Below are 26,791 nucleotides of genomic sequence, written 5' to 3'. Positions count from 1 at the left end.
TTGTTTCCTTACAAGACTAGATAACTCAAGGATCTTGCTCCAATATTAAGGACATGGCTGGGAACATCTTTGGGTTGATTTGGTTGCTGCATCTGGTGCAACCATTCCTAAAACATCAAACTCTCATTATTTTGTAACTAGATTACCACAATATGCTTTACTTAAGATTACCCCTGAAGATTATTAAGAAATTCAATATGATTAACAGTACAAGAGCTTATTTGCTAATCATCCAGGATTGGCTTAGCTTTAGAAAAACGATATCATAGAAACAACATTGGCCACCAATAGATTTCAAATCTTTGTTAGCTCCAGAAATGCAGAGTTCCCCTGCAGTAGATATTCGAACCAGGAAGGAAAGTTGTGGATTCCTCCACTCCAGCTGTTCTGGAGTATGACCCAGATAAGAAAGCCTATTCTGTGGCCATCCCAGCCTAAAGGAGATTATCTCCCCCTTCATGTTAGGTTGAGAGCCACCCAGCATCAATGGTCAGGCATGTGTGAAACTGTGGTGAAGGGGTACATGAATAAAAGGATGATGGATGGAAGAATGGAAGGATAGAAATCGTAGAATAATTTATTTTTTTATCTGTTGTAAAAAGGAGGGATCCATCGCTATTATTCCAGGAAAAGGCATCTTAAAAATACCGCTTTCCAGGAAAGTGTTCTTTGGACCATCTTAGAACATGAGGACATTAGGGAATTTCATGATGTCAGCAGGCAAAGCCTCATTCAACTATTACAAGAATCAACTTTAATAAATTATTACCTTTACTATTACTGTTATCTTGTGGTAAGAAGTGGAGATGACAACTTAATGAGAATAACTTTAAGAGTCAGGTATCAGCACAGGAACAAGCATTGTCACCATCTCACCACCCCTGCATGCAAACATTGTACCAACACTCAGTCTTCTCCAACAGACCTTACATTGCTGCCTAGTGAAAACAAACTTTTTAATGTTGTATACTGCCCCAAGTTGTGGGACTATATAAATTTGCTAAATAAATAAATGTTGATTTTTTTTAATTTATTAAGTACAAACCAACTAAACTGCATTATGGCTACATGTGCCCAATTGCAGAGAAGAACTGGATGTTAGAGAAACTGGATGTCCCCATGAACATCTACATCAACCTCTTCATATAATGTATTTCCTTGTCCCTGACAGTTGGAGCTAATGGTGCAGAAATGAAGTACGGGAATAAAGGGGTGGGTGAATGCTTACAGAAGGAAGTTGGTATAAAAAATATTCTATTCTTTCCTCCTCAAGGGATTTTTTTGAATAGTAGAGAACATTGCATCAGACCTACCATACTTAGGGAAAGGAAATAACCAAGAATGCCATTCTGCTCCGGTAGCCTCTTTTTAGTCATGAATGAATACTCACCATGACCATAGGGCAAATCCTTCAAACAACGGCTTCACAGTATCTGAAAGTATATATTAAGTACCTCTTTTTGAATTGTTAATGCAGCTATTGCTTTTTCTGGGGACATGTGGCTGCTTCATAAAGGGCTTTCAGCTATCTCTAAATATATACAAACCAACACATTCGCAACAGGCAGTCCATGACACTGGAGGTAAGTCAACATACTGAGTCAACTCCCCTCTGCCCTAGCGTGCCCACAGAGAGGGCCTCCTCAGAGTGCCTCCAGTCAGGGAATGTCGACTGGTGGCCCCCAGGGGGAGGGCCTTCTCTGTGGGTGCCCCGGCACTATGGAACCAACTGCCGGTTGAGCTCCGGATGGCATCGGACCTCCGATCCTTCCGTCGCGGGTTGAAGACCCACTTGTTCGAGTTAGCTGGTCTGGCCTGAAGGTGAATATGGGTTTTTAAATTGGTTTTACTATTTTATTATTGCTGTATTTTAATTGGGCATGGTTTAATTCTCTTTTAATTTTTGTATACCTATTTATATATGCCCTGTGAACCGCCCTGAGTCCCTAGGGAGAAGGGCGGTATAGAAATCCAATAAATGAATGAATGAATGAATATTGATTATGCCCTGAATTACTTTCAGAACAGTAAAAAAGCCCTACTTTTATCAATCCAAAAACAAGGATGGCAACCAGCAGTCAGTGGGAAGGCCCCCAGCATGAAAGGCCTTTTCTCCTTCCCAATTGCTACCAATAAATCTCTTTCATTGGTGTTGATATTAGTTAACTAAATATTTCAATTAATTCTAACCACCTTCCCTTGATAAAAATCCATACAGTACTATTTATAATCCCCCCCAAATGTGGCTGCTTATGATTTTTTGTGGGTAAATGCTGATGGATTATGATAGAGTGCAAAATGATTTATGAAAGGAAATTATAATTGATTTGATGAGTGTCAAATTCAGGTCTAGAATAAAACACCAAATAAAGGAAGTAGGAAATAATCTCAGAGGTCATATGCCGTTTGGCAAAAACTCAGAACCAGACCTTAGACCACACATTAGCTAAAAGCAGTCAGTCCCTTGGGCCAGGTCTAACCTGCTTGTTTACAAAAGCTCTTTCATTAGTTCATAATCTCTGAAAAGGAACACAAAAACACCACCAGTCAGTTGGCAAAAATTATAGTTATTCATTCAAGAAATATAACAGCATGTCTGTTGTGTAGTGGGTTCATTGTGCAGGAATGAAAATGCAGAGAGTGAGTTCAGCAATGGTCATGTTTATTTGCTTGCAGGATCTGAACTGAGGAACTGAGCTGCAGCCTGCAGCAATTTATAGCCTGGCCCCTAGGCGGCAGCCAATAGGTTTGAAGTAACCTATTGCCCCCTAGTGGCAGCCAATAGCAGCCCTGGAGACAGGGTGTCTGAGTTGCTGGGAGCCGTTAGCTAGCTCCAGCTTACCACGTGGTGTTACACTTAAGCCCAATACATAACAATGTCTAATCTACTACACTACCTCTTAAGTAAAGAATACCCATATATACCTAAAAGAAGTACAAATATATGTATGAAGGCTTTTCTGGAATTATATTTTCAGACACAGTTAGGATTATCAGTCATGTAAACCCTTTGTGTAAACCAAAATATGTTTGTACTTTGGCTTCAAATCTTCCCTAGAGGAAAGATGAGAAAAACATGATGAACTTCTCTCTCTTTCAACATCTTTGAAACGGAGCATTTTAAAAAGGGAAGATTCCCACAACCTTCTGAATGTAGATATTTCATGCTATAATGCTATAAGATATTTCATGCTATAATGCTATAAGTGAACCATCACAAAATAATCCAAATTCGTGATCTTCTCCAGACAAAGATAATTCTTTTCTCTGAAGTGAGACTTTCTGTCCAATATTCTAGCCTTGGCTTTAAATAACAGATAGCAATCAAAAGCTTCACAACTTAAACAGAGGTTTAAGGACGGGTGAATTCTGAGGAAATCAACAGAAAACCCACCCATTTTTCCTCCATGTCCTAACTGATCAGTTTTTCAGTGGATAGTAGAGCACAAAGGATTGCTCCTTTGCAGCAAAACACATTTCACTCATCAGCAGGTTCAGGGTGAGAAGAGAAAAGCTTCCATCTTTCCCAGTGACCTTGCTTGAGATTCCCAGTTTCCTTGAAGAGTTCTGTCTTACAATAGTGTCTTTGCTCTTACAATTGGTCAGTTCTCTGTTTGTTTTTTAAAAAAATCAGTACCATTTTCTTGATTGATAATCAAACATCATTAACAATTATGTCTACAAAAACCATTTCTTTCTAAAATTAATGTCCATGTCTCAAAGCTATGATATTGTTATTGGAACATGATCAGCAATTATGGTTAATTCAATATAATATTTTTTAAATAAATCAGTCCTGGATCAAGACATCAAGAAAATAATCTAAACACGAATGCCCTTAATAAAACACCTTTCATATGGTATTGATAAAAACATTTGTTCTTGTTTGGTTAAATTTAATTGTCTCCATAAGAAATTGATTTACGGTAAGTTGTTATATAGATGTATTATATATGTAGGCATATAAATAGTCCTGACCGCATCTTCTATGAAAGATTGTGCATTGTATTGGGTATTGATTTGGATAATTTGGTGAGATAGTGTCAGTTGCAAATGACTTTTTTATGCCTACCTAGTAATATTTTTACTGGGGCAAAATTTCAAGAGAAAGTGGATCTCTTTAATTAACTTGGCAAAAGTAGAAGTCCTTTGAGTAATGAGTTTTTTAATGGCTTCCTGTGAGCAATACTTACATCAGATGTCTGGGGCTCTGAGACAGACAAATAAATACCTGTGTCTGAATAATTGAAGCACATGAAAACAACAAAGGATGGGCTAATCATCTTCTCACCATCTTCTCACCATCTTCTCTGAGCATCCTCTGACTAATCCACAGTAAACCATGAAGATTCCTATCATAATTTCCAGGTAGGGCATAATTTTTAGAGAAAGTGAGGCTGGGCATTGCAAAACTAGAATTTGGAAAATCTAAATTTTGAGACAATATAGGAAATGATGCAGTGAGAAGGCTCTTCTTGATGAAAGCCAAGAAATGAGATGGATAGATATGCTGAGATGTCAAACTAGTCTTGAATGATAATCAAACATCCCCGGAATAATAACTGTTGCTAAGATGGATAAGCAGCAGCTATATGAACAATTTCTAAAATGCCCAAAGTAGTGTAATTGAAATGTCTCAGTGTTTCGTGTGCTTGTCATTAGGGCATTCACACAGTCCTTGCATCCTTTTTTTCCATGGAAAGCTAATATTTCAGTGTTTTGTTTTAACGCAGAATATTTGCTTCAGCAGAAATGCCAGCCTGGAAGTAGTACTAGAATATCTGAATGATTACAATGGTCCAGGTTATAACAGGGGGGAAAAAATCCAATGGTCTGTTCCATTCTTGTAGATCTCACAAGGAAGACAAAAATAAGATTAGCTCAGAAGAGGAAGAAATGAATGCCATTTGGACAATATGGACCAGATGTTCCTGTCTGATATCTTCCAGAAATATTGGAGTCAGACCTACATCTCTCAGATTTGGATGATAACTGTGACCCCCAGCACATCGGGAAGGCAACCAGTAGAAAAGGGTTGATAGAGAGTTCTCTCTTGCTCTCTCCCTTCCCCAACACTGGTTATATTTGTAGACCTTTAAGTGACACATTCACAACACAGAATACTTCTAGCCTAGGAAAAGAAAGGAGAAGGAAATGTCATTCACAGTTATTTAGTTAGAAGCACACTGCCATGATTCATCTCATATGTTATGTGGAAAAGGAACATCTCATATGTTATGCTGGCTCAGAAATTCTGGGAGTTGAAGTCCACGAGTCATAAAAGAGCCAAGGTTGCCTACCCCTGTCCTAGCCTGTATATTCCCACAATACTCTAAGTCATGGGTGTCAAACTCGCCGCATCACATGATGTGTCAGAGCGGGGGCGGGGGGCGGCCTCTACATGATGCAACCAACCCGTGGGCCAGTAGTTTGACATCCCTGCTCTAGGTCAAAACTTCTTTTTGGTACCACATTCTATCACTGAGGACTAGATGAGATTGCTACTGAATTTCCTTCAGTCCTTTACTTTGGCTAGTTCAGAACTAGTGAATAGAAATCCAATAATTTTACTGCCTTCTTTGAAAGACAGATGTTATCTTTGATAGTCTGAAGAGTTACCTTTGGATTTATTAAAAAATATATATACAAGTGACCAAGGATTATTTGGCTTTAGCTTTCTTTAAACAGGAAACATAACTTGCACACTGCCAAAAATACTACTTGGTCACCCCTAGAAAGTGCTGCAAAGGAGAGAGATTCGTGATGTTGTGAGCCCTAAGGCAATTTTGCTGCTAAAAGAAGAGAAAGCCAAGAAACTTACTGCCCTTCACTCAGTTTTAAAAAGTAAGTCTAACCTTACACCAGCTGCCAGCCTTCAAAAAGTTTACAACTCTGCTGATAAATTCTGCTTAGGTTTTTCAAAAGCAAAAGAAAACCATGGAATTTGAGACATTGCAGAAAAGACTTGTAAGATAAGTCAAGTTAAGCTAAGCTAAGAGCAAATTAGTAATTTAGCAGCTTTATACATTAGAGAAATTTCTGTCCATACAGAATCTCCATGCAGTATAGGCACTGTGAAGTGGTATGTAACTCTACGTTCTGTTGCTATTGCTACATAGGATATAGCCTTTCTGTCTGATCACAGGGCCTGAGAATGCTAATAATTGTACTCCCATATGCACAGAGTCTCTAGATTCGAAAGGTCTAGTCTAAACTGTACCAAATAATTATTTATTTTTGCTTTCACTGAACATTTCATTTCCATAACAAGAAAGCTAAATTTTGCAAATGCTTAATTGTTAAATTCTTTTTTAATTTTAAATAATTCTGCCATTTTTATGGAATAATGAACTGCTTTCTTTTCTTGATACAGTAGCATAGAATGAGTCAAGTTGTGCTGCTTCTGAAGATGCCATCAACAGAAGGAAGTGAAGGGGGACTGAAATGAAGGGTATTGGCATCTCTGCCCAGCATCGCAAAAGCTTCTTGCTCTATTTTCATTTTCTTGAGTCGAGAACAGTTTTTTCTTTTCCTGAGCTGGGTTTTTTATTTCACCTCAGAATCTCATCTCATCACCTCTTCCTGTCCCTCCGTGAAGATGGCTGGAGACAACCACACGCAGGTGACAGAGTTCATTTTCTTGGGGTTCACAGATAATCCTTACCTAGAAATTGTCCTCTTTGTGGTGTTCCTGACCATTTATTTGGCAAATGTGATAGGAAATGTGGGCATGATTCTCCTGATTCTGCTTGATGAACAGCTTCACAGCCCCATGTATTTTTTCCTTTGCCACCTTTCTTTGGTGGACCTTGGTTATTCGACAGCCATTGCCCCACGTATGCTGGCAGACTTCTTGAGACAACATAAAGTCATCTCCTTCTCCAGCTGTGCCACACAGTTTGCCTTTTTTGTGGGCTTTGTGGATGCTGAGTGTTATGTCTTGGCAGCCATGGCTTACGACCGCTATGTGGCCATTTGTCGTCCTCTCCATTATAGCACAATCATGTCAAAACAAGTCTGTTTGGTGTTGGTGGTTGGTTCCTACATAATAGGTCTCATAAGCTTGGCATCCCACACTAGTCTGACTTTCAGCTTAGATTACTGTGGTTCCAATGTCATCAATCATTTCTTCTGTGAGATTCCTCCACTCCTGGCATTGTCTTGCTCTGACACTTATGTCAGTGAGATCCTCCTCTTCAGCCTTTGTGGATTCATCAAGTTTAGCACCATCCTCATCATCCTAATTTCTTATGTCTTCATCTTTGCTGCCATCTTGAGAATCCGCTCAGCTGAAGGCAGGCTCAAAGCCTTCTCTACCTGTGCTTCTCACCTCACTGGGGTCACCCTCTTTTATGGGACAGTGATGTTTATGTATCTGCGGCCACCATCCAGCTACTCATTAGATCAGGATAAGTGGGCCTCTGTGTTCTACACTGTTGTCATCCCTATGCTGAATCCCTTGATTTATAGCCTAAGAAACAGAGATGTGAAGGAAGCATTTAGAAAAGTTATCAGCAAGAAAGTTTTATCCCATAAATAACCATCGTTCAGTTATAACATGCTAAATTAAAAATGTCATGGTGCTTGTTGTATGTAAGATTCCATATTAGGAATCTACAGTTTTATTGTTGAAAAGCAAATGATAGGGGTTTTTTCACCATGATAATCAAGATTTTGATGTAAGAAAATTTGGCTTCCTGATGTGGTTTCTAAAAGTAATATTAGACTTCAAACAATAAACCTATCTCCTGTCATTTTTGCTGGTAAATATATGTTTATTTCACTCCAGTCAAAACAACAACCTCCAAATAACAATTAATAGCAACTGATTTCCAAATGCTTTAGCTTTGAAAGACAACAAATTTATTCTACTTTCATTTTAATGTTAAATGGGGAAGGGGATGTATAAAAACAATTGTTTCAAGGCTAGTAAATAGTAATGAATAACATTATCACTTGGCACCCAAGTACAATATTAAGGAAAAGTTAGTCATGCTTATCTCCCACTGAAATTAATATGTAGTTAATTACAATTATATACAGAATAACTGTATGATGACACTTTTTCACTGTAGCATATTTATTCCTCAAAGAGTTTATTCATAACAATCTACACTTCCATAAATTCAGAAACCCTATTTTAAAAAGTCTGAAAAAAGATCCAGGTCTTGGTGGCAGAGTGTGCCTACAAGAAAAGGAAAACTTACTTTATTTATTTATTTATTTATTTATTTATTTATTTATTTATTTATTTATTTATTTATTTATTTATTTATTTATTCATTCATTCATTCATTCATTCATTCATTCATTCATTCATTTATGGAAATGCAAAGTCCTCCAGCCAGCATTTCCCTTATAGAAGGTGATATTCCGGAGCTGGAGGGAAATAGCTTTCAAACTAGGGCAGTACTGTTACTGATAACAGAACATCATCAGCCCTTGACAACAAGATGCTGATAGTAAGGAAATAGAAGTTACTAATCAATGGTTGATCCAGGTTCAACTCCAGGCATATCCTATCTCATAAGATGTGTTATTCTGGTGTTCAGTTGACTCTCAGAATGAAAGAAGATCATGTATTGGGGTTGATCCTCATGTTCTATTTGCTGTGGCATGAGGACACCCCACTAGTCATTTTTACAGGACATGTTATTACCAGCTGTTCTGCATCTCATTGTAGAGTAACACATGTTTTAGATACTAAAAGCTTTTGCACTTACATGCTTTTTCTGAACACAAAGTCCAGATTGGATCCATTTAGAAATTTGACTTAGATTAAGGCTGATTCACACATCTCTAATTACTCCTTTCATGGGAACCTCACCAAAGCAGTTAATGATCACAGGTTATTAGATATGTTTACTGCTTTGAGTTATTTGTAAATAATAATAAAGGTGGAATAAAAATCAAATAAATAATAAATAAATAAAATAGATGTCTGAGGAATAGCATGACATTTTTGAATGTATATTTTATAAATATGAAATCTTATGCCATAATCAATGACTGCATTACATATACATTTATGGACATGAAAAGGATGCCATAGTTGTAAGATTTACCCTAGTTATTCTGATTTTCTTTTTAGATTATTTTACCAAGATAAATTTATAAAGCGTACATAAATTGTGGGAGTATGTGTGTTGATGAATCAAAGTCTACCAAAAGTAAAGCTCTGTTAGCCAATAGACATTCCAAACGAGACCATCACATTAGAATTTAGAAACATCAGAGAAAATGTTACTATACTTAGGAATGTTCAAATATCTTACATCAAATGAGTAAGTGTTTAGGAGGGGAAAATGGCAAGAAATTAGAACATTTAATGCAATTTATAAAGAGAAGAGATAAAATTACAAATGGAAAAAATATATAAAACTACATATACATATATAACTACATATATGTAGTTAAAAGGTAAAGGTAAAGGTTCCCTCGCACATGTGTGCTAGTTGTTTCCAACTCTAGAGGCCGGTGCTTATCTCCGTTTCAAAGCCGAAGAGTCAGCGCTTGTCCGAGGACGTCTCCGTGTTCATGTGGCCGGCATGACTAGATGCCAAAGGCACACAGAACACTGTTACCTTCCCACCGTAGTGGTCCCTATTTTTCTACTTGCATTTTTATGTGCTTTCGAACTGCTAGGTTGGCAGAAGCTGGGACAAGTAACAGGCGCTCACTCTGCTACACGGCACTCGGGATTCGACCCAAACTGCCGACCTTCTGATCGACAAGCTCAGCGTCCCAACCCACTGAGCCACCGCGTCCCTGCTATATGTAGTTATACATACTGTACATAAAACTACATATATACATATATAAAAAGAAATATCTAGTAGAGAATGAGTTTAGGGAATGGATTCTCAAGTCTCGTTTCCCATCAATAAAAACAGTTATTTTTTATTGATTTGTCTGTTCATATAATAGTTAACTTTAATCACAGCATAGCTTTGAAGTTATCTCCAATTAAAGAGGTCCCTTGGATGGTATCCTTGTGAGACAATATGAACTTCTAAATAAATATCCCTCAACACTTTCCAAACAGCATTTTTAATATAATTGGGTCCATGTAGATTTTTTTTCCTGGCCTTCATTTGATAAATTAGTTCAGGAAGCATGAGAATTTGTTGTTCTCAATGTATATAATTCCAGAACACACAAGCAAATTGTTGCAATATATCAGAGGTACCATCGAAAGTCAAAACTGGTTTTGATGAAGAGACTAGTCTCCAAATAGATCCAGCTTGAGTCTAAACAGCGAAGAAAGAAGGAGAAACAACCTATCTTTACACTTCCTTATATGACTACAGGTTTGTAAGAGGAGCGAACATTAAATGCTATGAGTTAACAAATAAAATTAAAAAAAGAAAATGGATATTTTATAAGTCTATGAAATTAAGAGAAAGAGAAAGGATGCAATGCATCTGAGGGAGAGTAGAACTTATATTGTGGAATAGAATTGAAATTCACATGGATAGAAGTGAAATTGTGCATTTAAGTATAAATGAAAGAACTCAAATTTACGTCAGAATATATGAATTTGTGTCATCTAGCGTGTAAGAGTATGGAAATCCACAGGTTGACACCAGTTACATATTTTGCTCCAATAAATGTTAGTAATTGGAAAACCAATGATAGATTTGTGGAAGCTGTACAATCTTCTTAATAAATGTAGTCCAGGGAAAAATTATTCTGCGGGGTGACATGAATGGATGTACAGTAAATGAAGAGAATGAAGAAAAAGTGGACCATCCGAGACCTAGGAACAAATCAGAATGCTTGCCTCAAGAAATGGGCATAAAAGAAAAGTATTCTTTTTTTTTACAAAAAGATAATTGCAAAGAATGTATTTAAAGTGAGCAAGTAATAGCTAAGATCAAAAAGACAGAGAAAATGCAGAATTAATTTCACAACATTTAAGTGGAGGAGAGGTTAAAGAAGAGTAAACGATGACTCTACCTACAATCAAAAGAATATAAAATACAATGATTTTCATACATTGGGACTGAATGGGACTGAAACACTTTATATAAACATTACTGTCTAAGAACTATAGATTAAAAAAAAAGGTCATAAATGCTGTAAGGATGGTGTAACTGGAGAATATCCAGTTATTTATGGAGTGGCTGAATGACTTATTTATTGTGTATGTGAAGACTGCATCTGTTCCAGATAACAGGAAGAACACTATCATTTCTCCCCTATACAAAGAGCAAAGTTGCACAAGTGAAAGCAAACACTATTTGGAAATTAATGTGTTCATTTTTCAGGGTTCTGACTGTATGGGTGCAAAAGGTGGCCATGAGCAAATTTGGACCATGAGCAATTTTGGGAAGAATAGGGCAGTTTTAGGTCAGAGGAAGAGTGTTTAAACTAAGTCAATGAGAAGTGTATGAATATTAAAAAAGGTAGTATAATGTAGGTTTGTTGATTTAAGGAAACCATAGGATAAAGTGAATAGACCTTGATTAAGAAATATTTTAAGTTAATATGGAGTTAGAAAATTAATTGCTCAATAAGAGCAGTATATGATAGAAGGAAAGGGAAGCATGCATGAGAATTAATGGACTGTTTAGCAAATAGTTCAAACTAAGCAGAGAGTACAGAGTACAGAGCCAGTTCGATACAGTGGTTGGGCTAGAAATTGGGAGACCATGGCTTCTAGTCCTGTCTTAGATGAAGCCAACTGGGTGATTTTGGACCAGTCCCTTTCTCTCAGTCCTAGGGACGAGGCAGGGGCAAAAACTACTTCTGAAAATTGCAGGAATTTGTTCAGGCAGTCACCAGATATCAAAACTGACCTGAAGGCACTCCCCACCCCCACACATACATACCACAAATTCTGAAAGCCAATAGTAAGACAAATATTATTTATATCCCCAGGTTGATTAGCTAATCAATAGACAGATATATGGGTGGTATTAGAGATATTACTTGGGGATAAGAATGTGTATTTAGTTTTCTGTACATGTTATTGCCTGTGGACTCCCATGATTTTCAGCAAATTTTTATGATTATGGTATGATATAACAAAGAATATGGATATTAAAATTAATGTAGTGATCTGCCTAATGCATACAACGTAAGGCAATCAAAGCTTGAATATTTTTTCTTGATGTCTGATAGATAGGTTAGGGGGCTGCTTATAATATTGATGAGGGGATCAGGAGATGACTTGATAGCACTTTAATAAATGGTTAAACACTTTGGTTTTGTATGTAAGTAATACATTTAATCCATTACAAAATAAGATTTAAAAAGAGATGGTTGCTTGACTTTTTAAAATTCCTCCAAAACCAATCAGACTTCACAAAAATACATATTTTTTTAAAAAAAAATAATAATCATTTTCTGTATATTTTTCAGACCATTGTTTCCTTTCTAGACAGGATCATGTATCAGGAAAGTTTGACACACATAAGATCAGAATGAGGCTAACTGAAACCTAGAGAGGAGATTGTCATGTACACCAGTTTTGTCTCAGCCAGCCCTGTGTCAGGTCAGTTTGGAAACTAAAGGTTGAGCTGGTCTCTAGGAGCCAAACGTCTAGTGATCTTCTTCTACCTGTTTGGTTGAATCAACTTCTATTGCTTATTTGGGAGTAAAGAAGAAATTTTTTTTCTAAATTAATTGATTCAAGCTGTGAAGGTATCATAGCTACTAATACTGTGTTTTCCCCAAAATAAGACCTACCCCGAAAATAAACCCTAGCTTGATTTTTGGGGACGGGCCAAATATAAGATTCCTTCTGAATCTCGAGACTATCTTCCAAAATATTAGCATTTCCCCCCAGCTTTATGTCATTCCCAAATGGGATGAGCACCCCTTTAATTCCCTCATCTAGGTCATTTATGAAGATGTTGAAGAACACTGAACCCAAGACAGAAACTTGAGGTACTCCAGTGTATGCTTCCCTCTGTGTAGATGTAGTTCCAATGAGGGCTGCATATTGAGTGCAGTTGATCAGCCATCTGCAAAATCATCTGGTAGTAATACTGTCTATCACACATTCTTCAATTTTACTCAAATTTAGGCTGTGGTCTGCTTTGACTAATGCCTTACTGAAGTCTAAGTATACTATATCCATAGCATTTCCTTGGTCCACTCATTTATTCACTTTATCAAAAAAGGCAATAAGATTTGTCTGGCATGATTTGTTTTTAACAAACCTATGTGACTTCTAGTAATCTTGGCAAATCCGCTGCTTATTGTTTCAGGGTTGTCCCAAGGAATGATGTCAAATTGATTAGCCTGGATCCACTTTTATCCCTTTTTAAATATTGGAACCACATCAGCTCTTTTTCAGCTCTCTAGCAGTTCCATGTTCCAGGAGCTCTGAAAGATTATGTTTGGTGGTGTCTCCCATCTGTTAGCTCCGTTACTGTCCAGGGATGTAAACCATCTGGTCCAGGAGTTTGAACTCATTTAAGGAGATAGGTGTTCTTTAACCAATCCCTTGCCTATTTTGACCTGCATTCCTGTTCTGTTTTCCACAGTGCTGCTTTTGATAGGTTGGACTATTTTTGTAAGACAGGTGCAAAGAAGGAATTAAGCAATTCTGCTTTCTCCCTACTACCCATTACCTTCTTGCTATCTTCTTTCCTTAATAGACTGAACATTTTTTTTACTATCTTCTTTTTCTTTACTTACTGAAAAAAATCTTTTGTTATTTTTGGCATTTGTTGCCTTACTTCTATGCCTTAGCTTTCCTGACTCCATTCTTGCAGATCCGGGGTAATGCCCTTCTTCTCATTTTTATACTCATCCTTTTTGTCCCTCAGTTTGTCAGAGAGCATTTTGTGTAAGCATGCTGATCTCCTCTGGGCTCTCTCTCTCCCTCCCCCCTCCCTTTCTCTCTGATGTATTGTTTTTGTTTGTGGAAGTCAGTTCTCTTAAAATCTAAAACTGTAATTTGACTTTGTTCAGTTGCCTGTGCCTGCATTATGGTGAATTCTCTGCATTATGGTAAATTCTCTGCATTATGGTGAATTCTCTGCATTATAGTGAATTCTCTGCATTATAGTGAATTCTCTGCATTATAGTGAATTCTCTGCATTATGGTGAATTCTCTGCATTATGGTGAATTCTCTGCATTATGGTGAATTCTCTGCATTATGGTGAATTCTAGTACGACATGTTCACTCAACCCCAAAGTTCTTACTACTGAAATGTCCAAACACCAGAAATCCTGAAAAGAAAAAAAAATGTGCTAGTTGTTGAGAAGACAGTAAGTTCCACTAAGAAGAAACAGAAGAAACTGAAGTTTTCTGTTTCCTTATCCAAATATTGTATTGTTAGGACATAATCAAACATAGGTGTATTTGTTTCCAAAATTGTTGTGTGAGTTTTTAAGGGAAATGTTTATTTATTTTTTTGCCATTTGCGTGTTAAATTATCGAGAATGTAAGCAAACCTGATGAAATAACAGCAGCATTTTTTTTAACAGTTAATCCTAATATTTCATGGAGAAAGAAAATCACACTACAGTGAAGAATTTTATCCTTTTGGGATTCACAGCCAATCCAAACCTGCAGCTGATTCTATTTATAGTATTTCTATTAATATATATAGCCAGCCTCACAGGGAACATCACACTAATGGCACTTATCTGTGGCAGCCCCAACCTCCATACGCCTATGTATTTTTTCATTGGAAACTTATCTTTCCTGGATCTCTGGTATTCCTCTGTCTATTCCCCTAAGATCCTGGGAAATAGCATCTCTGAAGACAAGAGCATTTCCTTTGGAGGTTGTGCTGCTCAATTCTTCTTCTCTGCTGGCCTTGCCAGCAGTGAATGCTATCTTCTTGCAGCCATGGCCTATGACCGATACACGGCCATTACAAACCCACTTCTGTATGCCACTCATATGTCCAGAAAGTTATGCACAGGATTGGTGACACTCTCGTATCTCATTGGTTTCATCAATGCTACAATAATGACTATCAAAACCTTCACTTTGAGCTTCTGTAATGGAAACATAATTGATGACTTCTTCTGTGACCTACCTCCATTAGTCAAACTTTCTTGTAATGTGCCTGGGAGCTACCAATCAGTGCTGTTGTTCATTCTTGTTTCTAATGTAATTACACCCCTGGCACTTATTCTTGCCTCATATGTCCTCATCCTGGCAGCCATCTTGAAGATACGTTCCACTGAAGGGAGACTGAAGGCCTTCTCAACTTGTGCCTCTCACTTAACAGCTGTCACTTTGTATTATGGCTGCATCCTCTTCATCTACTCACGCCCAAGTTCCAGCTATGCTTTGAAGAGAGACAAAGTTGTATCTGTCTTCTATACAGTTGTGATCCCTATGATAAATCCTCTCATCTATAGTCTCAGGAATGAGGAGGTAAAGAAAGCTCTGAAAAAGAAAGCAATGAAGTGGAAGATATCCTAAGTAAATATGAATGAAAACATGTGCTTTTACTTTATTGCCCTGAAAATATTAATGTAGTTTATGTTGCATTAACATACAGATTTATACTCAGAAAAAAAAATTACAAAATTTTCCTGTAGGATTTATTCCTTCTACATTAATTGCCTTTTCTTTTCTTTTGTTTTTTCTTTTCTTTTCTTTTACTTTTTCTGTTTTTATTTTATTATTTTATTATTTTATTTTATTTTATTTTATTTTATTTTATTTTATTTTATTATTTTATTTTATTTTATTTTATTTTATTTTATTATTTATTTTATTATATTTTATTTTATTTTATTTTATTTTATTTTATTATTTTATTTTATTTTATTTTATTTTATTATTTTATTTTATTTTATTTTATTTTATTTTATTTTATTTTATTATTTTATTTTATTTATTTTATTTTATTTTATTTTATTTTATTTTATTTTATTTTATTTTATTTTATTATTTATTTTATTTTATTTTATTTTCAAATAAGCTGTTCTTGCATAGAACAATCCTATACATTTCTTATCCTTTAGCTAGTCTGGATAATCTTGGCATTAGTCCGAGAGCTCTGAATTATCTAAAGTCTTACTGCATAGTCCAAGTCTGGCAAAAGAATTGTTTCCATCATCTTCTAACTACAACCCCAACTATTTTTCAGCACCAATGTTAACACAACATGGTACTTCAACAGTAGATTAAGGGGGCAGGGACACATTGGATTTACAGTATATCTTCTCCTGCATCAATTCCCTTCCCCATTCCCAACTTGCCTCTTTTTATTATTTTCTGAAAAGGGAATCAACAGACTCAGAAGCTCTTAAGAGACAGTATCTAATTTCCTGTCCATCATTCTATTTTCAAACTCAGGACACAGACACACACATTATTATAATCCTTTCCCCTTCTGTAGTTGTATAGTTCACTGATCTTTTAATTCAGTTTTGGGGACCAGAAAAACACAAGACGTTTGTATGCTTGAAATTAAAACAATTTAAAAATGAAGGCTACATTAAATGATTCTGAACAGATTTAGTTAAAAAGCAGGTGAATTGATGTCAGCTGTGTGAAAAGTGGAGCTGATATTTCCAACCATAAATAGGCAGGCTCTGTCAGTCCTCTCTTTGGGTCTGTGTGCTCTGTATCTCTTCGTTGAAATTCCACTCTGGTCGCTCAGATTTGCACACAAGGGTCACTAAATGGTTAGTAGCAAAGTCATGGACCAATCACAGATTATTTCTTACCCATTTCATATTTTTGCTTATAACATTAATATGTTATATGTTCACTTTGGTTACCAGAGTAGAATTTAATTATTATTATATTAATTTATCCATACTTGTCTTTTATTTCAGCTAATATACTTTTGCAACAGGATAGGAATATAAATTCAATGATGCCTATGTTCTTTTTAATACCCAGTAAATATGAATCATTGTAAAGGGGCTAAAACAATAATAAAATGATAAAAATGAAAACAAAGGCTTTGCTCTTTTCTTTCTTGAACAAAACAATGTTTTGTGGCTTTCTTTTTCTCCCCTTTCCTCCCTCCCTCCCTCCTGCCTCCCCTCCCTACACCCAGCAGGAGGATTCAGAACAAAATTCTATCCAGGGAGATTCTTGCCAATGGAATTAAATTTATGAACCCACAATAAGACCATATATCACCATGGTTAATTGGAGAAAGGGCAACAGGGATTGGCCTCTGTTATCAAGACCTAATCAGATAAAAAATGGGGGTGAGATTCCTATGTCAGAAATCTAGTGGTTTGTGTTTTGGATTGCTCTGTGCATTCTTGCTTGGAGCTGCTTCATTATGAGACCAGGCAGCATCTTGGGTGCATCTTGAGTGTTGCAGAATCTGGGGCTCCAAGAGCAGGGAGATGAAGTCTTCCAAGAGGGTTCAAAAGACTTCTGAATTGGATTATACTACTGAAAGAGGAGCAGGTTCTACTCTTGGGTTTTCAAGGATCCTGCTCCAAAATGGAGGCCATGGCCAGGAGCATCTTTGGCTTGATTTGGCTGCTGCATCACAGGAAATCATTCCAAGAGCAGGCTATATTGGCATCAGTTACTCAACTCCTTGGAGAGCCAAGAAGACTGGCAACATGCTTCAGAAGATGGGCAGAACAGTCTCAGCTCTGAACACTGGAAGTGCAGAAGCCTGGCCCCAGTCAAGGCTGTTCAAAGTTCAGTAGGTGTCTAAGGTAACTGAGAAATGGTAGACCAGTCTCTCCAAGTCAGGCATCAGAGGTCTGGTAGACTGGTCCCTGCTCAGTCTACCAGACCTCTGATGCCTCAGACACCAGGTTAATTTGTTCTTTCTGGCTGTCTGAGGTCTGGTAGGCCAGCCTGCCCAGCATAAACCAGCCAGGAGAGCCACGGGTCCAACAAACAGGTGGTGGAGCTCAGCCTCCTCATCATCCTGTCCACATCATCAGGGGAAACAGGATCGAACTCAGTCCAGATAACACGCTCAAGACCGTCCGATTCCTCCACGTCAGACTCTGCCCAGTCAGAGTCCAAAACGGTCCGGATCTGAGCGATTTTGTCCGTCAGATGATGACTAAACTCCTTGGCCTGCCCCTGTAAGGGATCCTCCCTCACCTCCCGGTTGAGAAGGGAGCGAGTCACCCTAAACAGGGTGGCCAGGTGATTATCTGTGGACGCGATGAGGTCAGCAAAGTAATTAGCCTTTGCCGTCCTCATTGCTGCAAGATAAGACCTTATAAAGATTCTTAACTGCAATCGGTCAGATTCGGATCGGCTGGATCTCCAACAGCTCTCTAGACCCCGTCTCCTACGCTTCATCTCCCAGAGCTCCACAGAAAACCATGGAGCCCATCGGGATCTGCGCCAGGTCAGGGGTCGCAAGGGTACAACACGGTCGAGCGCCTCGGTGGCAGCCCTTTCCCAGGCATCCACCAAGGCATCGACCGGGCTGTGAGTGAGGGGGATAGGTATAGACCCAAGCGCCATCTGGAACCATTCTGGGTCCATTAGGCACCTGGGGCAGAACCACCTGGTCGGTTCCGCAGCCCAGCTGTGGGGGGGGCATAGCGGAAGACCAACCACTTTCACATTTAAAAAAATCACCAAGTTATTGTATTTTGGTGTATTATTTAAAAACCTGAGCTATGGTATGAATTGTAAAACACAAATAAACCACAAAACCAAACTGGGATTCTTTTGAATCATAAAGAGAATGATTGTGATTTTAAAGAAATCGTTTCAACCAAAATCGTATCTGCTCTGTCTCTTGTGATATTCTGACTCAATAATTTATGTAGCATAAATTTCTTATTGCTTTTTCTAATAAAATATATACACAGGTGGTCTAAATTTTTAAGTCTTCTTATCCAGAGACTTAGTGCCTACAGACATTGGTGCAACAAGAGTGCATTCAATTATCACACTAAATAAAATATGACAACATGGAAACTGCTATTGTGTCATGGTGTACTGTGTTTCGCGACTGAAATTCCCCATGCTGGTCACTTAGATGGGCACACAAGTGTCACCCTATGGGAAATGTCAATGTCATAGGCCAATCTCAAAGAACTGAAAAGTACTTCTTACCCATTTCATGTTTATGCAGATACCATCATTAATATGCTGAAATATTATTTTGGTCATTTTGGTTACAATAGCGGAATTTAAATATTCTTCCAGAATTTTACCTATACTAAAGGTAAAAGGTAAAGGTTCCCCTGCACATGTGTGCTAGTCGTTTCCGACTCTAGGGGCCGATGCTCATCTCCGTTTCAAAGCTGAAGAGCCAGCGCTTGTCCAAAGACGTCTCCGTGGTCATGTGGCCGGCATGACTGGACGCCAAAGGCACACGGAACGCTGTTACCTAAACATCTCATCTTAACTCCGATCTTCAAGTTAGAGACCTTGTTCTGTTCAACGTCCAACGAGTTCAAGACTCGAAAGACACCAAAACCTTCACCAGACCATCACAGAACTTCTCCTGCTTTTGCCGCTTGAACATTGAACTCGTTGCTTTCACTGTTGAATCCTGCCTTCCAGAAGAAAAGTGCCTTCAACCTGATCCATTGAAGCCTGAAAAGGCAATTGTTATTGTTGCAATATATATGTATGTTCTTTTATATCTTTCAGGTCTTGAATGCAACAAGCAAAACCTCAGCCTGAAATGGCAGTTTTATTATTGCAATATGTATGCATGTTTATTTTATATATCTCAGGTTTTTATGTCCTATATGGACGCATGTTTACCTCTTATATCTCTCAGTTTTTTTATGCCTCATATATCATGTTTATTTTTTGTATATCTCTCAAGTTTACATTTATATGTATGCATGTTTAATTTTTAAGGATTTGCAAAGCTTTTTCTCTTCCTTCCTCTCATCCCACCCTCCTTCCTGTCTCCCCTTCCCACAAACAATTCAAAATTCTACCCAGGAAGGTTCTTGCCAGTGAAATTAAACTTCTGAATCTAAAATAAGAACATACAGCACCATGACTGGTGGAGAAAAGAGCTGGTCTCTATTTTTATCAAGGCTTAATCAGATAAAAATGGGGTGGGCTTCCAATGTCAGAAAACTTCAATAGGACTGAGTTTTGGACTGTGGAATCCTTGGTGCTCTCTCAGCTTGGTTCTTGCTTACAGTTGTTTCCTTACAAGACTAGATAACTCAAGGATCTTGCTCCAATATTAAGGACATGGCTGGGAACATCTTTGGGTTGATTTGGTTGCTGCATCTGGTGCAACCATTCCTAAAACATCAAACTCTCATTATTTTGTAACTAGATTACCACAATATGCTTTACTTAAGATTACCCCTGAAGATTATTTAGAAATTCAATATGATTAACAGTGCAAGGGCTTATTTGCTAATCATCCGGAATTGGCTTAGCTTTAGAAAAACGATATCATAGAAACAACATTGGCCACCAATAGATTTCAAATCTTTGTTAGCTCCAGAAATGCAGAGTTCCCCTGCAGTAGATATTCGAACCAGGAAGGAAAGTTGTGGATTCCTCCACTCCAGCTGTTCTGGAGTATGACCCAGATAAGAAAGCCTATTCTGTGGCCATCCCAGCCTAAAGGAGATTATCTCCCCCTTCATGTTAAGACCATCCACCTTAGGCTGAGAGCCACCCAGCATCAATGGTCAGGCATGTGTGAAACTGCGGTGAAGGAGTACATGAATAAAAGGATGATGGATGGAAGAATGGAAGGATAGAAATTGTAGAATAATTTCTTTTTTTATCTGTTGTAAAAAGGAGGGATCCATTGCTATTATTCCAGGAAAAGGTATTCCAGGAAAGTGTTCTTTGGATCATCTTAGAACAGACATGTCAAACACAAGGCCCGGGGGCTGGATCCGGCCCGTGAAATGGTTTCATGTGGCCCGCGAAGCCATCCTGGAAACAGTGAGGGAACGGCCCCCACTGCCTTGGCCTAAAGACCCTGCTTCTGCCAGAGACCCTCAGATCTGTCCCACTCCTGCCCAGGCTCCCATAGGCACCCTTGATGCGAACGATGTAGAGCTGGCCATGCCCGCCCAGTAGGCCATACGCACTCTAGCCATGCCCACCCAGTAGGCCATGCCCACCCTGGCCATACCCACCCAGCCCCCTGAGGGCAACCACAATGCTGATGCGGCCTTCAATGAAATTGAGTTTGACACCCCTGTCTTAGAACATGAGGACATTAGGGAATTTCATGATGTCAGCAGGCAAAGCCTCATTCAACTATTACAAGAATCAACTTTAATAAATTATTACCTTTACTATTACTATTATCTTGTGGTAAGAAGTGGAGATGACAACTTAATGAGAATAACTTTAAGAGTCAGGTATCTGCACAGGAGCAAGCATTGTCACCATCTCACCACTCCTGCATGCAAACATTGTACCAACACTCAGTCTTCTCCAACAGACCTTACATTGCTGCCTAGTGAAAACAAACTTGATGAGTATGAAGCTGGGGAAGTGATTAGATTAAGCAATTGTAGTTGGAAATGCTTAAAGCTTCACAGAGACTGCCTGCTGTTTTCCCCAAGTACTTCATTCCTACATAGGATCCCAATATTCCAATAGGAAACAATAGCATAGAAAGACATGTGTGTTAAACATTCCCTGGCAGTAAAAATTTTAAGAATATTCCTTCTCCATTCTACTTTCCAGGCAATGTGGGAAAAGTTGCTTCTGAAACAAAACAAAACAAAAGGACAGTTGAATGGAATTTCTTGGTTATATCCAAGTCTCACAGGGATACTATAGTAGGCAGAGGTATCTATCCTGTACAATTATAAGATCCTGCAAAGGTGGGTTAACTGATGTCTTCTTGGGCCTTGGATCTTTTATTGCATTTTTTCTCAGAGGGCAAGAGAGAAGATTTTGCGGTGATCTCCAGCAATACCTATTCTTTTTATTCACATAGACACATATAGATCCTTACACAGTTTGATATTCTACACTTATGGCTTACATTCCTATCTAGTTGTCTCACTGATGTTCATTATCATATTGCCTTGCTGGATGTATATTCCAGTAGAGTTAAGTCACGAACTCCACAATATGTAGTTCATCATTCTGGTTCATATGTTCATATGTTTCTAAAATAATGAAGTTCCCACATACTTTATAAAGATAGGATAGGTCCAGCTTTGGCCCCTATTCATTTTCTTCAGTATATTTCTACTGTCCTTCCCAGATTGGTGAGGTTTCCATATTATGTAGGTTTAGTTACAGGTAGTTACTGAGGTTTATTCAAAATTTATTTATATTTATTTAAATATAAATTTATTTATATAAATTTATTTATATAACTTTCCTTCCTTCCTTCCTTCCTTCCTTCCTTCCTTCCTTCCTTCCTTCCTTCCTTCCTTCCTTCCTTCCTTCCTCCCTCTCCCTCCAAAAGCAAACTTCTTTATCAATAGGGTACTGAAGTACTTCATCATTAATATACTGTATCACCATTCATATTTATATTTTAATACTTGACAGATAATAAGAAACAAATAAAAATATATACAATAGTGTACAACAGTGGGAAAACACCATGGTTGTGTCATATAAGGAAAGTTCTAGATATTCATTTCCACACTCAACTGAGTCATATTAACTATTTCAAATGTAGTTCAACTTCTCAAAAGTAAATTAAAATTTTCAAGGGAGCTTATTAATTAAACATTGAAAAATTACAGTGCAGTTCCATTTCTGATCATGGGAATTAATAGAAAGCATTTGTCTAAGTCTGGAACTATTTAAGGACTGGCACGTTTTCCCACTAGAAACAAGATCTCCTGCATAGACTAAAAGACAGCTAAGGAAATGCTGTGACCAAATTAAGAAGACCTGGAGACTGGAGCTGGAAGATATTTGCATTTCTTCCCAGATGCAAAGAACTTCCTAACTCATTTCATATACTGGTAGAAGCAATTCATCTACATTCAGAAAAGAAGGAATGCTTTAAACTATTGTAGATATCACTGAGTAAATGGGTAAGTTTAGGCTGTTTATGGGCTTTGGGGCTTTATCGGAATAGGGCAAGAATTTTAAAACTGTTGTGTATTAAAGACACAGAAATCATGGTTTTTATTTTTATTTATTTTATTTTTATTTTATTTTAATTCCATTTATATCCCGCCCTTCTCCGAAGACTCAGGGCGGCTTACAAGCTTAGCAGTAGCCTTCATTCTATGTATATGCCTGCTTATTAGGGCTTTCACACACACACCCAAGTGGCATTATTACAAAGTCAGCTTAATTGCCCCCAACAATCTGGGTCCTCATTTTACCTACCTCGGAAGGATGGAAGGCTGAGTCAACCTTGAGCCTGGTGGGACTCGAACCTGCACTAATTGCAGGCAGCTGGTGTTACTTAAGGAGGCATTAGCCCACTGCTCCACCAAGGCTCTTTTACACCTAATTCTGGTAGAAACTACTGATAAATGATTGTACCATGTCCAACATTCTGAAGCAACAGAGAAGAAGATTTTTTCTTTTTTTTATTATTATTACTTTTTCAGGTATTTGAGGAATACAGCAATAACAACATGTAGATTTACCTTCCCAGATTTTAAATATTTCCAGTTTTCCCTTCTCTCAAAGACAAAACTGTCTTCTCTCATCCTTTGAAGATTTTATTTTAGATCACAATCTTCCTATCTTTTACTACATTCCATTTGATTATTCTTTAATTATATTAATTAAAAAATATTGTTATTGTCACATCATCTGAAGGTGACTTTTCATTCTTGGTCCATTTGTTTTTTCAGCATGTCAGTTTCAATGATTTGTATATTTGGTCAAGCATAAGATGAAAAACATGGATGTTATGTCATATACTCTCATCCTTCTGATGCATCCACCTTGGGTGATGTGTCCTAGGCTATATTTTAATCAGGTACAATTTTATTTTGATTGAAATCATAATGCATTTCTCATAATGAATATCTTATTCTTGTTTGCATCTTTCCATTGGTCAAATAGCATATAATCCTGACTACTTCATTGCTTCAGTTTCCAAAGTGTTTCTATGATTCAATGGAAAACAGCTCACAGGTGACAGAATTCATACTCACTGGACTGACTGATGATCCACAGTTGCAATTCATTCTCTTTGTGACATTTTTTTACTCTTTATGCTATCACCTTGTTGGGGAATGTGGGCATGATTGTTTTAATCAGGATCAGTCCTCAACTCCACACACCAATGTACTTTTTCCTCACTCATTTATCATTTGTGGATATCTGCTTTTCATCAACTATCACCCCAAAGTTCCTATGCCATCTTTTAAAAGAGAAAAAAGTTATTTCTTTTGCTGGTTGTTTTACTCAACTTTACTTTTATGCCCTATTTTCCACTGCAGAGTGTTTCCTCCTAGCCATCATGGCCTATGACCGCTATGTGGCCATCTGTCACCCTCTACTCTATTTGGTCACCATGTCCCAAGTAAAATGTGTACAACTAATAGTCATTTCCTACATTACGGGGATTGTACACGGGTTAGTTCATATCATTCCTGCATCTCAGTTGTTTTTCTGTGGACCAAACATCATTAAGAATTTTGTCTGTGAGGGTCCTGCACTATTACAGCTTGCCTGTTCAGATATCAGTTTAAATAATCTGTTGAAATTTATATTTATTGGCTTCACTTTAATAACAACAATGGTCATTGTTCTCACATCCTACATTTATATCCTCATTACCATTTTAAAGATGTGTTGTGCCAAATCTCAGAGGAAAGCCTTCTCCACATGTACATCTCACCTCATGGTTATTAGTATTTTCTACGGATCTGCTGGCTTTGTGTATGCACAATCACAACCTAGCAAGTCTATCTACATCAATCAAATAGCTTCTGTGTTGAATATGGTAGTGACTCCGATGATCAATCCCTTGATCTACAGCCTGAGGAACCAAGATGTAAAGGTTGCCTTCAGAAAAATTCTAGAAAAAAAAGTTGCATTCTTTTTTATACCAAAAACTTAATACCTTGAAAACTCAAGTAAAATATAGAACTATAGAAGCAAATAGGTGTGTATTAACAGTGTGGTTATCTGATACATTTCTTCTTGGAAAACTACTTGACTGAATTAGTTTTGCTATCATTTCAGGGACTATTGCATTTTAGCCCAGGGATATTTTGTATAATACATATTTAAAACCAAACTGGGATTCTTTTGTAATCATAAAAAGAAAGACTGTGATTTTAAACATCCATGTTAAAGAGAAATCATTCAACCAAAATCTGATCTGGTCTGTCCTCTCTGATATTTTGACTCAATAAATGCTGCTACAATTTATATGGCACAAATCTCCTATCGCTTTCTGTAATAAAACCAGGAAGGAAAGTAGCAGATTCCTCCCCACCAGCTGCTCTGGAAAATGACCCAGAAAAGTAAGTTTTTTTCCTGTGGCCATTCCAACCTTCAATAGTCAGGAAGATGTCAAAGGTCAGGAAGGTGTGAAAATACAGTGAAGGAGTATATGCATAAAATGATGATGGGTGGAAGGGTGGAAGGGTAGAAATGGAAGGATAAGCCCAAGAAATAGATTTCCAGGCAGAAAAAAATATATAGATTGTAAGACTCTTTTTATTTGTTGTAAAAAGAAGGGATCTATAGCTATTATTCCAGGAAAAAGCTTCTTAAAAATCCCACCTTCCAGGAAAGTGTTCTTTGGATTATCTTAGAACATGAGTACATTAGGGAATTTCATTATGTCAACAGGCAAAGGCTCATTCAACTGTTACCAGAATCAAATTCAATAAATTATTACTATTATTATCTTGTGGTGAGAAGTGAATAAGAATCATGTTGAAAAGTTAATGAGAATGTTACACACATTCAGATTCTGCAGAGGAACAAGATTTGTCACAAGACACCATCCCTGTATGCAAATACTGTGCAAAGACTCAGTCTTTTCCATCAAACTTTACACTGTGGCTAATAAAACAAGCATGGCGAGTATGAAACTGGGGAAGTAACTAGCTTAAGCAATTGTAATTGGCAATGCTTAGAGCTTCAGGGACACTGTCTGCACTTTTCTTCTCAAGTTCTCAAGATCTCAATGTTCCCATAGCTAACATTACCATGCAAGGAGAATATGAATCAAACATTCCCTGGTGCACTTCAGTGAAAGTCTTCAAGAACATTCCCTCCCCATTCTGCATTTCGTGCAGTTTGGAAAAGTTGCTTCTGAAACATAGAACAACAGGACAGTTGAATATGGATTCCATGTTATATTTCAGGCTTAAGGGATGGTAGGCAAAAGCATCTGCCATTCATCTCTCAGACCTGTGCAATCATAAGATCTTGCAAAGGCGGGGTTTACTACTGCAGTCTCAGGCCTTGGTGCTTTAATTGCACTTCGTCATGTCTATCAGAAGGTAAGAAATAAGATATTTAAGCCCACAGTCACCTTATAGGGGGGACCTTAATAAACAAAAAGACAAGCAAACTTTACGGAGATATTCAGCCGTTATTCTTATGTAAGTTGTATAGCGATAAATACAGCTTTACCCAGATTAATATTCTACACTAAAAGCTTTACATCTCTAGCTCTTTCACCAATAATTCATTATCACATTGCCTTGCTTGCCCAGGCTTGGTGTGTATTCCAGGAGAGTTAAGTTTAGAATTCCACAATATGTACTTCATTTGGGTCAATATAAAAGGGGGAAAAATGACATTGCCATAGGTGTATACTATAGGCCGCCCAACCAAGCAGAGGAAATAGATGAACTTTTTGCTAGTCAGCTAACTGAGGTATGTGGGAAGCACATCACGATAGTAATGGGGGACTTTAATTACCCTGATATCAACTGGGAGACAAACTCTGCACCAAGTGGAAGATCAAACAGATTCCTGTCAATCCTAGCAGACAACTTTCTCTCCCAAAA

The 26,791-nt window shown here is 37.6% G+C and overlaps 3 protein-coding genes across 3 annotated transcripts; all 3 read left to right on the top strand.

Moving 5' to 3' along the window:
- Positions 1 to 6,598: 6,598 nt before the first annotated feature.
- Positions 6,599 to 7,540, top strand: LOC308672288 (olfactory receptor 5AR1-like; the record flags this gene model as incomplete). Its single annotated transcript, XM_081335074.1, has 1 exon — positions 6,599 to 7,540. The coding sequence occupies one exon, from the start codon at positions 6,599 to 6,601 to the stop codon at positions 7,538 to 7,540; it is 942 nt and encodes a 313-aa protein (XP_081191200.1).
- A 6,834-nt stretch (positions 7,541 to 14,374) lies between these two features.
- LOC308660259 (olfactory receptor 9G19-like) lies at positions 14,375 to 15,902 on the top strand. The gene has a single exon (XM_081314516.1). It carries the CDS (start codon positions 14,463 to 14,465, stop codon positions 15,396 to 15,398), a length of 936 nt encoding a protein of 311 aa, XP_081170642.1. The 5' UTR covers positions 14,375 to 14,462; the 3' UTR covers positions 15,399 to 15,902.
- An 8,028-nt stretch (positions 15,903 to 23,930) lies between these two features.
- LOC308672221 (olfactory receptor 5J3-like) lies at positions 23,931 to 24,879 on the top strand (the record flags this gene model as incomplete). The annotated part of the gene is given in 2 exon segments (XM_081334943.1): positions 23,931 to 24,014; positions 24,016 to 24,879. Coding segments are annotated over 2 exon segments (948 nt in total).
- Positions 24,880 to 26,791: the final 1,912 nt, after the last annotated feature.

The sequence above is a fragment of the Vipera berus genome (assembly GCF_964194415.1).
Source record: "Vipera berus genome assembly, chromosome: 1".
NCBI classification, from domain to species: domain Eukaryota; kingdom Metazoa; phylum Chordata; class Lepidosauria; order Squamata; family Viperidae; genus Vipera; species Vipera berus.
The sequence above is the reverse complement of the archived record's forward strand: the minus strand, read 5'-3'. Positions and strand labels throughout refer to the sequence as shown.